The following is a 14,390-nucleotide window of genomic DNA, read 5'->3' on the forward strand; positions in this document are numbered from 1 at the left end:
ATCACTGGTTTAGGGCCACATATTTTAATCCAGCCCTGGTCACTGGAGGAGAAAGTATCTAACAAATTGTAGTTCTTCTCCTATTAAGTCTCTCCTTTCTGATCTAAGACAACCCCCTCTCCCCACAACATTTTCTTTGCTGCAAGTCCCTAACTGTACCCACACATTCCTCTTCCTGAAAGGACAGTCCAGGATTTGGGAAGGGGGGAGCTGGGTCAATACCACCCAACACCTCACTTGCTTTAATGTATTGTTGGCTCTCACCATATTTCAGAGCCCTGCAAAACTCATAACTACTTTGTTACAATGAAAACTTTTTTCAGTTAGCAATGGCAGAGTTAAAAAGTGTTGAGTAGATCAAATATAATCTGTGTATTTTTTCAGTGGGGATTCCATAGGTATAATTACTGAACTCTGTATTAAATTTATGCTGACTTTATTAGGCAACATTTTTTTATTGTGTATTGATTATAATATTCCTGTGATAGAAGAGCATTAGTTTAGCTTTACATATGGATTTAATGATAAATGACTTTACATTTTACTTTGTTTACTTTAGGTCCATCTTCCATCAGTGACAGAGTTAAACGTCTGCACTCCCTGACTTTGAATTCACCTTGGAAATTCACAGCCCTCCTTGCCAATATCTTTGCAACATCAATTGTTCCACCAGGCACTTACAATACTCTCAAACTTTGCATACTTTTAAGTCTAGTACAGACTTGTGATGAACAAAAAGAAACTATGGATTATCTGGACCTTTTGGTTGTGACAAGTGACACTCTAATCGTGGACAGGTAAAATGTGCCTTGAATCATTTTTGTCTCTTACATATCCCCATTTTTGTCTCTTACATATCCCCCCTATTAGAGCCATGCACATGGCAGAGAGCCACAAGAGAGAACCTTCTCTTTGTAGGCCATACTTTGTGGAACTTGCTTCTAAAGAATTTGCGAGTTGAGAAATCATTACCATCTTTTTAAAAAAATAACTGAAATAGTTCTTTTACACTCAGACTTTTGAATTATCATGGAGAGGATTAAATGGATGGTGCATTAATTGAAGTCTGGAAGGGACAAACTATAAATTTATTGGCCTGATTTGCATGCCTTCAGCTTTTTCTATTCTTCTGCAGTGGTTCTTGCTTGTTATATTGTTAAATATGTCTATTCTTTTAAATGCATGAATGTTTTAACTGTAATCCACATAAATTTTTGCATGTTGTGGATAATAAATTTGTAAATAAATAAATTTTTAAATAAACAAGGTAAGGTATTAGAGAAATGAGGAGATATGTGAATATTTCCCGATGATTATATTTGTTCTTACTACTAACCAACAGAATGGCAGCTTTCAAAATACTTGATCTCAACAAATGGAAGGGCAGTTTTAAAATGCTCAACGGGTTTGCCAACTTTGAGTTCATTTACTGACAGTCATTAAAAACCAACCAAATAATGGCTTTTCTGTAAATTCCATACAAATAATTTCGTCAGTAAAAACACCCAAGAAACAGGTTCTGTGTATCTAGGATCAGGAACCGGGCTTAAGCCTGTGTCTCTGGTGCTATGGGCTCAGGCTGTGCAAGACTGCAATGCTCAGAAGTGGGGGTTACATTTTAGCCACTAAGTGTGTGTTTCTGGCAGTCTACATGCCTCTGCTTATGCTCTTCAGGTGTTCAGCATAGAATGAGCCAAGCTGCTATAGATCCACACATGGAAACTCTATGCTAGCAAAATACCTCACCTCACCTCTGTTACACTTGCAGAACACACACAGACCCTTGCCAGATATATAATAAAGAGATCACAAAGTATAAATAAAAATATGCAGAGAAAAATTGAACTGGAGGCCACTACAAGCAAGACTCTGTATGCAGTGCAATAATGGAAAAATAGAATTTCCATTCCTCATAAAACAATAAAATCACTCTCATACGTGCTCACTCTCTCTCTCTCTCTCTCTCTCTCTCTCTCACACACACACACACACACACATTCACATTCATACTCGCTTTGTATCTCATACATGCACACACACACACACATAATGCTCTCACTTTCTCATACACATATATTCCTGCTCTTTTACATATAGGCTCTCACAGACAATTTACATGCTCTATTTCATACATGATCTCACTGTCTCACACTACCTACATTCTCACTTTCTCTCACATACCCTCTCTATTATTTACACACATTCTCTGACTCACGTTCTCTGTCTCGTCTTTGACTATTGACAGAAGCCCTGAGGGCCTGTTCCACTCTTTGGCTGCAAGTGGGATAGGCACACCAGGGATGTCCTGGGGGGGGGGGCAAGGTGAAGCAATCAGAAAGGGGCCTCCTACCCATGCGTGAAGGACAAGAAGGGTTCCCTTTCTCAAGACTGAGATTCTGTTCTGCACTCTTCCAAAAGACTCCTTGACGCCCTTTTTCTTCTCCCAAAAACACCTCATGCAACCTCCCCCATGACCCTCTCAAGTAATATCTCCATAGTCTATGCCCCCTCCCAAAAAATACCCTTTCCTTTTCCAACCAATATTCTATCAACAAGCACTCTTCCCCTCCTCCCAGGCACCAAGACCCCAGGAATCACTTCCTCCTCTCTCCCTAATCCTCCCAGGCACCTGTTGATGGTAACAGTCATCTCTTCCTGTCTACCGTTGATTCCTCTGTACCGTGTGGGAAGGTACAAATAAATGGCACCATTCCTTCCTTTGTGCCAGCAGATGCATGCTGATGATGCTTCCCACCGACATGCAGCAAATGTTGCTTGGGGCTATTGGAGTCCTTCCTGCAGTGCAAGGAGATGTCCTGCTGGGGGACCCGCTAAAGCACAGATTCCGGCACAATCACCCTAGTTTACCACTCCTCCAATTCAATATTCTCTATAAGGATTAAGTTGCTGTGTGCAAAAACATTTGCTCATGAGCAAAAAGTTTTGGTTTCATTACCGTGTGAGCACTACTTTCTTTGAGGCAAAAAGCCTATCAATTTTTTGCTCACAGCAACTCAGTCCTTAGAGGAAACATTGGTTGCATGCACACAAACTTTCTCACATACACACACACTAACACACTTGCATATTCATTCTCATACTCTCTCATGCATACATGCTCATTCTCAGAAACACACACACACACACACACACACTCTCACTCTCATGCCTCTCATTAACTCCCCAGACTCTCATGTACTTGTACACTCACTCAGTTCTCCTCCTCTTGCACACACACACTCATCTCAGTAACTGCAAACCCTTCACTGCCAAACATTTTAAGAATACAAAACCCTTGCCAAAACAAAACAAAAGACCACCTAGAACCTTGCCATATCATACCATATCAGCACTATCTCAGGACTCAAACAGCAGCAGCCTTATCTATGACACGGCAGCAAATATACCGTGCCCTAGAACTTGTTCTGTTAACCACCTACTAAGATTAACAGAACAAGTTGTGCTGCTACAAAGCCCTACAGAAAAATTACATGCCAGCAGAAATACTGCACTTCAGTTACACATGCAGAACACAGATAGATCCTTACCTAATACAGATTAAAGGACTATAAATTAGAAACCGAAAACCTGCAGACAAAAATAAAATGGAAAGCCCAAAAGAGCAAATACAAATATATAATGCACATTCCCAAAGATAACATATGCCAATCACTAAAAATTTAAAAAATGTTTTTTTATCTTTGCTGTCTGATCTTATTTTTCTAATCAGTTTGGTACTAGGCTTTTTCTTTTTCCCAAGTTCTCTTTCTTGGTCTTTTTTCCAATTCCTTTTTTTTCTTACTGGTTTTATCTCGTTCCACCTGTTGTCCGCCATTCCCCTCCCTCAAATGCACCACAGGCTCTCATTCTTAGTGTTGTCTCTCTCTCTCTCTCTCTCTCTCTCTCTCTCACACACACACACACACACACACACACACACATTCTCATTCTCAAATGCTCTCTCTCTCTGTCTCTCACATATGCTGTCTCACCCATACAGCTCTAATTTTCAGATGTTGTTTCTCTCTCATATATACACACTAGCTCTCTTTTCATATGTTGTCTGACCTACACACCACTCTCACTTTCACATGCTGTCTCTCTCTCCCTTACACACCCCCACATACACATGCTGTCACTTTCACATGCTCTCACACACACATGCTCTCACTCTCACATGTTCTCTAACACAAACACACATGCTCTCACATGCTGTCTCTCTCTCTCACAACATACAGGCTCATTCCCCAGGCACAATCTCTCAACAGACACACACACACACCTCTTTCTCTACAGGGCCTTAGCCTCTGGGCCTCCTCTTCGCAGGTCGCTGTGGGATGGGCTATCGCGGTGTGTCCTGATCTTCTTGGGCCACCACGAGATGTGGATCCGCAGCGGCCCTTGCTACCAGGCCTCCTCATCTCAACCGCTAGAAGATGGGACCTGTGGCAGCCCTGTTATCAGGCCTCTTCTTCTCGAGCTGCTGTGAGATGGGATCTGCAGCAGCCCTGCCACAGATGCTGTTGTTCTTCTGCATGTGGGCCGATGCTCCTCCTCCTTTCTGCTTGTGTGGCTCCGGCAAAGTTTTTCTTCCAGGGCTGCGCAGGCAGGAAGGAGAAGGAGCAACTGGAGGTTTGGGGGTTTCTTGTTTTCTATGGGCTGTGATGGGAAGTGCTCCACCACAGCCCTGCCGATCTTCCCTGTGCGAGGGGGGAGGGGGGTTAAAGGTTAGAGGGAACAGTGCTCCACATCTCCCCTACCCCCAAAGAGGATTCTGGTCTCCGCCGGCAGTTTCTTCTTTTTGGCCCTGGGGGTTTTTTGCTTTTTGGTTGCTGGCATAGAGTTCTGTTGATGCAGATGTCATGGGGTCTCCCATGACACCACCCTCCTAACTATCATCCGGGGCGGAGTGCCCCCTCACCTCCCCTTAGTACACCACTTGGCTGGTGATAAGTTTTAGGTCTAAGCACAGTCACATGGGATTTTTTTTCTCAGTAGGGCAAAAGATGTTGAATGAATCTCCAGTGTGGGGAAACCACTTGACTCTATTTACCCTGTATACACAAATAGCACTTCACACAGAGTTTTGATTTTCCTAAGGACTTTATTTAGAGGTAAAACTGTTGCAAAATTTCAAAGAAATAATTATATTCACATCCAGCAATGCATGTTAGCATTCAACAGTTATTCCACTTCTCTCTCTCTTTGCTCCTCTACGTGGAAGTGCAGACTTTCCAATGAGTTTTTTTCAAGTTTAGGACTTTTGGAACCAGGACAAAAAGGACATCTTTTGTGTAGGATAGAAAAGATTCTAACACTGTTTGGCCAGTTAGGTCCTGCACCATGTTGATTTCTAGTCCCCACCCCAAAACATAAGGAATTTTAATTCCCTCCTATTGGAATACGATCACAGTTTGATCAGGAATACAATCCCCAAGTGAAATATACTCTCAGATCTGATGGAAATGTGATCTAAAGTACTGTTCCCTGTACGTACCAGGATCAGTCCAGACAGCTGGGTTATGCCTCCTGTCCAGCAGATGGAATCAGAGAGAAAACTGAAAGCACCCCCTAGATATACTGGTGTGCCACCTGTGATCCCTCAGTATTATCTCTGACTCCAGCAGATTGAGAGGCATAACCTGCGGTCCTGGCCTGGTCAGTTTGTCAGTACTGGGAAACAAATTATTATAGTACGCTAGTTATACTTAGGACCGGATCAAGTGGTTTCTTCTCTCTCTTGTTGTGTTATTCTTGTTAGACTGTCTGTTCTCTCTCTCTCTCCCTGGCAGCGCAGGAGCTTAGAGCGTAGCAGGCACAGAGGGCTTGCCCTCTTATTTTCCCCGGCTTAGAGTGTCCATGAGGCTGGGGGAGAGTTTACCGGTGGGCCGGTCACCCTCCCCCCATTTTCCAGGGTCCTAGCCCTGAAGGGGGTTTAGAAGGAGAGCAAAGTTAAAAAAAAAAAAAAAAAGACAAAAAAGTGTTTGAGCCATTTAAGGCCTGTTGGGGACAGGCAGTGAGCTGGTTTGTTGCTTAGCCCCGGCCTGCCAGTGCCTCTACGGACGTCGGAAGGGGTGGCTGGGTCACCCGGCGCAGTTCTCTGGTACAATTTATTTACCTTCTTTTTTGGCGCGCTTTTCTGGCAGCTCCTCTGCCGCTGCGATGCAGCGTTCTTCGGCCTGCACGGCCTGTGGGGGGGCGGGGGCACGACTCTCCCGGGAGGGTCTCTGCTCCCACTGTCTTCCCGGGGGCGGGGGACCCTCCCGGGGGTCGAGCGCTGCCCGCAGCGATTCTTCTCTGCCCCCGTCGCCGGGCTTAGCACAGCTCCGAGCAGCCATCCTCCGCCCCTCCTCCTTCGGGGAGGTGAGCGGCGGCCATCTTGGCCACGAGGCAGGCGGACTCGGCTTCGGAGGAGGAAACCTCTCCTCCCCCTTCCCTTCCCGACCTCAGCCCACGCCCACGGGGCGATTTGGGGGATTTCGGAGCCCCCCCTTCTCCCGGGCTCACATAAATTGAATTAAAAAAAAAAAAAAGGTCGGTGCCGTTTTCTTCTGACTGTGTGCTCCTAAAGCACAAAGCTCTACTGCAGGCAGAATCTGGTGGGGAAGCAGCAGGTCCCTCTCCCCCGAAGACTCCCAGGACTCCTTATTGCAGGAGACCCCGCTGGGGGCGGGATCTACAGAGACGCAGGCCACCCGCCCGAGGGGGGGGCTGGGAGTGCGGGGGACTCAGTAGCCGCTCCGGGCCCTCCGGGGGGGGCACCAGAGTTGTAGCGGACGACCTAGAGGTCTTAGAAGGGACCCCCAGGTGCTACATTTATTTGGGAAGGATGAGTTAAGTCCCTCATCCTCCATGTCCTGCAAGGGCGGGAGCTGCCTGCTCCACCTTCCAATGTTGCTACCACCGGGGGATATTGCTATGGCCAGCCTTAGGGCCCCCCCCCGATTTTCCCTTTACATCCCAAGGTTTTAAAATTTTTTCTAGGGAATGGGAATTACCGGAGGCTTCCCTGCGGATGAACAGGGCCATAAAAAAAAAAAAATTTGTATTCGTGACCCCGGTATATTGGATCTGTTCCAGACGCCCGCGGTGGATTCAGCGATCACGGCTGTGGTCAAACATACGGCTATCCGGTTACGGGGGGAATAGCCTTGAAGGATCTCCAGGACCGTAGGTTGGAGGTCTTATTGAAACGCATCTTTGACGTGGCGGCCTTGGGGGTACGAACAGCCGCGTGCAGCAGTCTCGTCCAGAGGGCCATCCTGCTCTGGGTCCAACAGCCTTTGACCGCGCAGGAGCTCCCTCCGGCTGTGGCGGAGCGGGCAAAATTGTATTGAAGCGCCGGTCGCATACGCATGTTTTATATGATTGCTGTGCACTTCAGCGAGAATTATGTCCTCTGCAGTTTCAGTGCGGCGGTTGTTGTGGCTCCGTCGTTGGTCGGCAGACACCTCCTCCAAGGCCAGGTTAGGCTCCTTCCCCTCTTAAGGGCAAGTTGTTATTCGGTGAGGAACTAGATCAGATTATTAAGGACCTGGGAGATAACTAGGTGTACAAATTACCCGAGGACAAGCCCCATCAGTTTCGGCCCTCTGGGAATACCAGGGCTCGGTTTCTGGGTCAACGGCGTTTCCGTACGGGTATGGGTGATTTCTTTCCCCAGATGCAGCAACCCACGAGGTCCCAGTCCTGGTCTTCTTCTTTCCTTGCATGTAGGATGGAGGGCGGCCTCCGCGGGTATGCCTGACGCCGGAGCGGGCCCCCGCAGGCCTCGCAAGGATTTCTCTTTTCTGCCGGCAAGCCCGCTCATGAAGACGCAGTCCCGCTCCTCCGTTCCTTTAACCGGAGATCGGCTGTCCCGTCTTTGGGAGGAGTGGGTCAAATAACTTCGGATCTATGAGTGCAGACGTGACTCGGCGAGGTTACGAGTTGGATTTTGCACGTTCACTCCGGGATCTCTTCATAACATCGCTGTGCGGGCCCCCGGAGAAGCAGCAAGCTGTACTTCAGTGGTCCCGGTCCCACCGGACGACATCAAGACAGGTCGGTATTCCATATACTTTCTGGTTCCCAAGAAGGAGGGCACCTTCAGACCGATCTTGGATCTCAAAGGGGGTGATCAAGGCCTTACGCGTGCCTCGTTTTCGGATGGAAACGCTACGGTCGGTTATTGCGGCGGCCGTTTACAGGGGAGACTTTTGGCTTCTTGGCCTGGCCGAGGCGTATCTTCACATCGGTATCCGAGAGCGGCATCTGAGGTACTTGTGGTTCATGGTGTTGGGACGTCATTGCCAATTTTGTGCCTCCTTCCATCGGGCTGATGACGCTCCTCGGGTATTCACCAAGGGTTCTCGTAGTGGTTGCGGCCTCTCTCAGTCGGCAAGGGGTTCTAGTGCATCCTATCTCGACGATTGCTTCATCCGGACGAAGTCGCGAGACTCTTGCAATCGGGCGGTTCCTTGGTGGTGCGGCAACTTCAGTTGTTGGGTTGGGTGGTCAGCCTCGCGAAAGAAGTTGACTCGAGATGACCCAACAGTTGGATTTTTGGACGCTCACTTCAATACCTTAAAGGCAAGGTGTTTCTCCCACATCAACGCCCTGCTCAATCTCATGGCTCAGGTGGGGCGCCTGATGGCCCTTCCCATTCTCGGCTTGGGATTATTTAAAGATCATTGGTCCTTTGGAGTCTACTGCGGAGTTAGTGCAGTGGAGCTTTTGCGCAAATGCGGCCGTTACAAACCGCGTTGCTTTCTCGTTGGGATCTCAGGTCCGAGGTTTACGGCCTGGAACTGCCCTGGCTGGACCCGGCCCACTCCAGTCCTTCCAGGTGGCTAACTCCCGGTCTTCTCCTGCAGGGTGCGGACCTGGAGCCTCCGTCTTGGATAGTGGTAACGACGGATGCCAGCCTATTAGCCTGGGGGGGGCGTTCTGTCAGTCCCGAGCAGTCCAGGGCGTGTGGACAGCGCTCCAGTCCACTTGGTCCATCAATCGCCTGGAGACCAGAGCGGTGCTTCTGGCCTTACGCCGCCTCCTCCCGATCGTCCACGACCGAGCGGTCCGGATTCTGTTGGACAATGCGACTACAGTGGCGTACGTAAATCGACAGGGGCGGCACTTGTCGAGCATAGCGGCCACTCACATTGCCGGCGTGGACAACGGGCAGGCGGATTCTCTCAGTCGTCGGCATCTAGATCCCGGAGTATGGGAGCTGTCGGCGGAGGTGATGCACCTCATCGCCCAGCGTTGGGGGACCCCACGCTTGGATCTGATGGCGACCAGACTAAATGCGAAAGCGGTGCGTTTCTTCAGCCGAAGGCGGGAACACGGGTCAGAAGGAGTGGACGCGTTGGTGCTTCTGTGGCCCCGTCAGTTTCTTCTTTTACGTGTTTTCCCTCCATGGCCTCTGGTCGGAAAGGTGTTGTTGCGGCGCATAGAGTATCACCAAGGCCTAGTGATTCTTGTACCTCTGGAATGCCGCGCCGTCCGTGGTTTGCGGTTTCGTCAACTGCTGGTCGACGGTCTCACTATGCTGGGCATCTTCCAAATCTTCTCCGTCAGGGCCCCGGTGTTTTCGATCTGGCGGATCACTTTTGGCTGGCGGCCTGGCTTATCAGTGGAAACAGTTTGAGGTAGAGAGGCTATTTGGACGCGGTTGTTTCAAACTCTCCCTCAGGCGCGAAGGTCTTTGGAAGATTTCCACGTTTGGTGCGCTGCGCTACCTGTTGCGCCCCGTCATTCGTCTGTGGGTCACATTCCCTTCGTTTCTGCACGATGGCCTGCAGAAGGGGTTGGCGTACAATTCGCTCCGAGTTTCAGGTTGCGGCGTTAGGTTACTTGAAAGGCAAGGTCGAGGGGTTTTCTCTTGCGAGTCACCCTGCTGTTGTGCGGTTTTTGTTTTGAGAGGTGGTCGGAATTTGCGACCTCTGGTGCGTGTTCCTTGTCCTTCCTGGAACTTGAACTTGGTACTCCGTGGCCTGTGTGCGGCACCTTTGAGCCTATCAGGATGGCTTCCTTGATGGACCTACCTCTCTAGACGGTTTTCCTAGTGGCCATCTCCTCGGTCCGTTGTGTTTCCGAGCTTCAAGCTCTTTCCTGCAGAGAACCATTCTTGCATATTTCCACGTCGGGAGTCTCCTTACGGGACCGTACCCTCCTTCATACCTAAGGTGGTTTCTTCGTTCCATGTTAACCAGACAGTTGATTTGCCCTCTTTCTCGGAAGAGGAGCTCCGGTCGGCTCCAGGCAAAGACCTGAGGCGTTTGGACGTCCGTCGGGTCCTTCTGCATTACCTGGAGGTTATCAACGACTTTAGTAGGTCAGACCACCTGTTTGTCTTGTGGAATGGGCCCAAGAAGGGGCTTCAGGCGTCCAAGTCTATTATCGCCCGCTGGCTGAAGGGCGCTATCGCGTCCACGTATATTGGTTGCGGTAAACCGGTTCCAGATGGGCTTAAGGCTCATTCTTTGCGTTCTCAGGCGGACTTCGTGGGCGGAAAAAAAAAAAAAAATCAATTGGTCTCTAGTCAAGAGATCTGCAGGGCGGCCACTTGGAAATCATGGTATACGTTTTCCCGGCATTATCGGTTGGATGTCCATTGTCCGTCCGCTCAGTCGTTTGGGAGCAGCGTGATTCGAGCGGGACTCTCAGGGTCCCAACCCAGTTCAGGCGGCTCGGGTACATCCCAGCTGTCTGGACTGATCCTGGTACGTACAGGGAAAGGAAAATTAGGTTCTTACCTTTGCTAATTTTCGTTCCTGTAGTACCAAGGATCAGTCCAGACGCCCGCCCATGGTTCTGGGAGTCCGCTCGTCTTCTCATATTCCACGGTCCTTCCTTGGCAGATTGTGTTCGCTACGTTCGGACCAGTTTTTAAGGGTAAGTTGTAATTCCTCAGTTTGTCTTTTACACTATTTGTGTTGTATTAGTTCTACCTGGTCTTCTATGTTATCCAGGAAGTTTCTGTTTGATCTAGTCTTTAAGTACCTACATGCCTACAAAATTACAAGGGGGTACAGGAAATTTTTGAGGAAGTTGTCTGAGGTGGTCAATTACTTATTTCTGCTTTGATATCACATATACTGAGGGATCGCAGGTGGCACACCAGTATATCTAGGGGTGCTTTCAGTTTCTCTCTGACTCCATCTGCTGGACAGGAGGCATAACCCAGCTGTCTGGACTGATCCTTGGTACTACAGGAACGAAAATTAGCAAAGGTAAGAACCTAATTTTCCTATAGGCTTGAGTCACTGAAATGCATGCAGTTTCTTTGACTGTCAACCCTACTGCATACAGAATAGCAGTAGGGTTGACAGTCAAAGAATAGCAGGGTATGGAACTGTTTGGACAGTCTGCAAACTCAAGAGTACTCATGAAAAACAAAGTATTCAAGAAAAACAATATCTTAGTTTTTCCATACTTAAAAGACTGGCTAATATCAAGCAGACTCTTAAAGGAAGTGAAAATAGGCACGTTTTACCATTCACATGCTCCTCATGCTGGATTTTCTGCTAAATTACTAGAAATTCCAACTTACACCAAAAAACTAGTTGGAATTCATAGGAAAATTCTTGGATTTGCAGAATGGGAAAGCCTTCCTTCTTATTCAAAGGATGAACAAATTAACTAAATGATTTCATTTCTTTTCAAAGAAGATGGCAATCTCAGCCAAAATATTCATGGAAGTATTGGGTCACATTGCAACTGCAGTCTACGTACAGCATTTGAAAATCTATGAATGAGGACAGTGCTATCACAGTTGTGCCTGCTATGCAGCCTCCTCATGCCATGGTTTTACCTGCTGCACAGCCTCCCCTACATCAGGGGTTCTCAGGGAGCCCCACTACCAACTGCACAAGTCACCACTTCCCTGATCACCTAATGCCTCAGCCCTATTTAACCTGTCCATTCCCTTGGTCCCTCTTCATTGAGTCACCCCAGGGGTGGCACATCCCATTGGGTGAACTAGGCGGTCATCTCAAACACAGACCATTAGGGGGCACCGAACAGCAGGCAACTCCTCTCCGCTGACAGTGTACAGGAACCACTTCCTCACTAGCTTTGGCTGTGATTCCACTGCCATGGTCTCTCTCGAAGAGAACACACCAGCAGCTGCCCCTGTTTTACCAGGAGTGCATTATGCATGGTGGTGGCACTGGAAACGGCAGGGGATGGGGAGGTTGGGGGAGGGAAGGGTAACAACCAGCCAAGGTGCGGCGGGTTTTGGCCCCGGGAGGGGGGGCAGGCACAACCAGGGATGGACGCAAGGCAAAAGGTTTACCTAGAGCATCTAATACCCTTTCACTGATCCTGAGTCACCTCAGCTCCTTGACCTGGCCACCTCCTTCTCACTATTCTACCTTTCCTTGCAGCCTACCCAGGCCTCCTGCCTTGCCTTGTGGCATATTTAAGCCTTCTGCTTTGCCTTGTGGCCTACCCAGGCCTCTGCCTTGCCCTGTGGCCTCTCGCCTTGCTCCGTGGTCTGTCTTGGCTCCCTGTCCCACTTTGTAGTCTTCCAGGCTTCTTTGCCTTGTTCTGTGGCCTCTTGGGCCTCTCTGTCCTGCTTTGTGGCCTCAGGGCCTTCTAGAGGTACCTTGTCGAGTCTCGTGCCCTATTGGGCTTTGTTTTATGTTGCCTGTCTAGTCCTCTCCTTGTCTAGTCCAGTCCTTGTCCATTCCTGTCCTTGTCTTGCCCTGTCCAGTCCAGTTCCCTGTATATTTTCCCAGGTCTTGCCCTTGTTTCTGGTACTAGCCTTGCCATCAACTCCAGCCTTATCACCAGCCCAGTCTGTACCTGGTTCCAGATTTCAGCCAGTACATGGACCCAGCTCCCAGCCTGACCTGGGACTCAGCTCTCAACCAGTGCCTAACTCCAGTTATGATGTTCAACAGGAAACAAATCCTATTGGCCCCAGAACCCAAGGGCTCAATCTGTGGGGGAGGGGGCTGGTTAGGAAGAAGACCAGCTCCAGTCCTACCCTGTGGTCTCCAGCATGCCAGACTGTGACAAAATGAAGAGGCCAAATAACCCCTACTGGAGTGGATGCAGGACTCCCTGCCAACCCACAGGTCGATACTGTAAGGCCGTGTTAGAAAGAGTGCGGCAGTGCCGGGTGCACCCTCGTTCCCCGCACGCACAGTTCTCTTTACATACCGCTCGATACTCTATGTAAATTGCTTGCAAATGCAAGCCGCATCTGCGAAGTGTTAGGGAAGCGTTAGGCCCGCGCAACCAATTTTACTGTATAGGCGCTTAATACAGCGCCTATACAGTATCCTGGGTGCGCTGGTACCTGTCATTTCAACTGACATTTGAAATGACAGGTACCAGGAAGTGGATGGTTCCCCCCCTCCCGAAGCAAGGAGCAGGGCGAAAATTAAAACAAAAGGGAATAAAGTGTAAAAAAAAAGTAAACTTACTGGCGGGAACCGGTGGGCGCACGTTCGATCCAGGCAGCGGCGGGAGCCAGCGAGCGGGTGGGCGCCCGTTCATCCAGGCGGCGGCAGGAGCCGGCGGGTGGGTGGGCGTGCGTTCGATCCAGGCGGCGGCAGGAGCCGGTGGGCGGGTGGGCGCCCATTCATCCAGGCGGCGGCGGTAGCGGGAGCCGGCAGGCGGGTGGGCGCGCGTTCGATCCAGGCGGCAGCGGGCGGGTGGGCTCCCGTTCATCCAGGCGGCGGCGGTGGCTGGAGCCGGCGGGCGGGTGGGCACCCGTTCATCCAGGCGGCGGGAGCCGGCGGGCGGGTGGGCGCGCGTTCGATCCAGGCGGAGGGAGCCGGCGGCGAAAGCGGCCTCCGGCAGCCTCCGCCGGCAGTGAATGAATGCACACCTGTGTACGCCCGTGCGATTTCGGCGCTCAAGGCAGTCACATGCCGTGACGTCAAGCGTCGTGACGTCATGCCTTGAGCGCCGAAATCGCACGGGCGTACACAGGTGTGCATTCATTCACTGCCGGCGGGGGCTGCCGGAGGCCGCTTTCGCCGCCGGCTCCCTCTGCCTGGATGAATGCACGCCCGCCGGCTCCCGCCGCGGCCTGGATCAAATGTGCGCCCACCGGCTCCCGCCGCCGCCTGGATGAACGGGCGCCCACCCGCCCGCCGGCTCCCGCTGCCGCCTGGATCGAACGCGCGCCCACCCGCCCACCAGCTCCTGCCGCCGCCGCCGCCTGGATGAACGGGTGCCCACCCGCCCGCCGGCTCCTGCCGCCGCCTCGATGACCGCACGCCCGCCCGCCCGTGTGGAGATGGGGGATTCGGAAAGTGACAGGCATTTATATATATATATATATATATATATATATATAACAACTTTACGCTGCAAATGTTAGTATATATGGAGGTCGTCCATGGTGCAGTCCGGTACGTAGCTGTTCAAACACCACACTAACACCAGGTAGA

General features: G+C 50.2%; 1 protein-coding gene across 1 annotated transcript in view; it reads left to right on the top strand.

The window, feature by feature from the left end:
- Positions 1-14,390, top strand: part of MCMDC2 (minichromosome maintenance domain containing 2) — a 298,944-nt gene that overhangs the window by 128,383 nt on the left and 156,171 nt on the right. The window contains exon 8 of the mRNA XM_029591416.1: positions 560-797. Within this exon, the coding sequence (XP_029447276.1) occupies positions 560-797 (238 nt within the window). The remainder of the gene's footprint in view (positions 1-559; positions 798-14,390) is intronic.

This window comes from Rhinatrema bivittatum, chromosome 2 (assembly GCF_901001135.1).
Source record: "Rhinatrema bivittatum chromosome 2, aRhiBiv1.1, whole genome shotgun sequence".
Classification (NCBI taxonomy): domain Eukaryota; kingdom Metazoa; phylum Chordata; class Amphibia; order Gymnophiona; family Rhinatrematidae; genus Rhinatrema; species Rhinatrema bivittatum.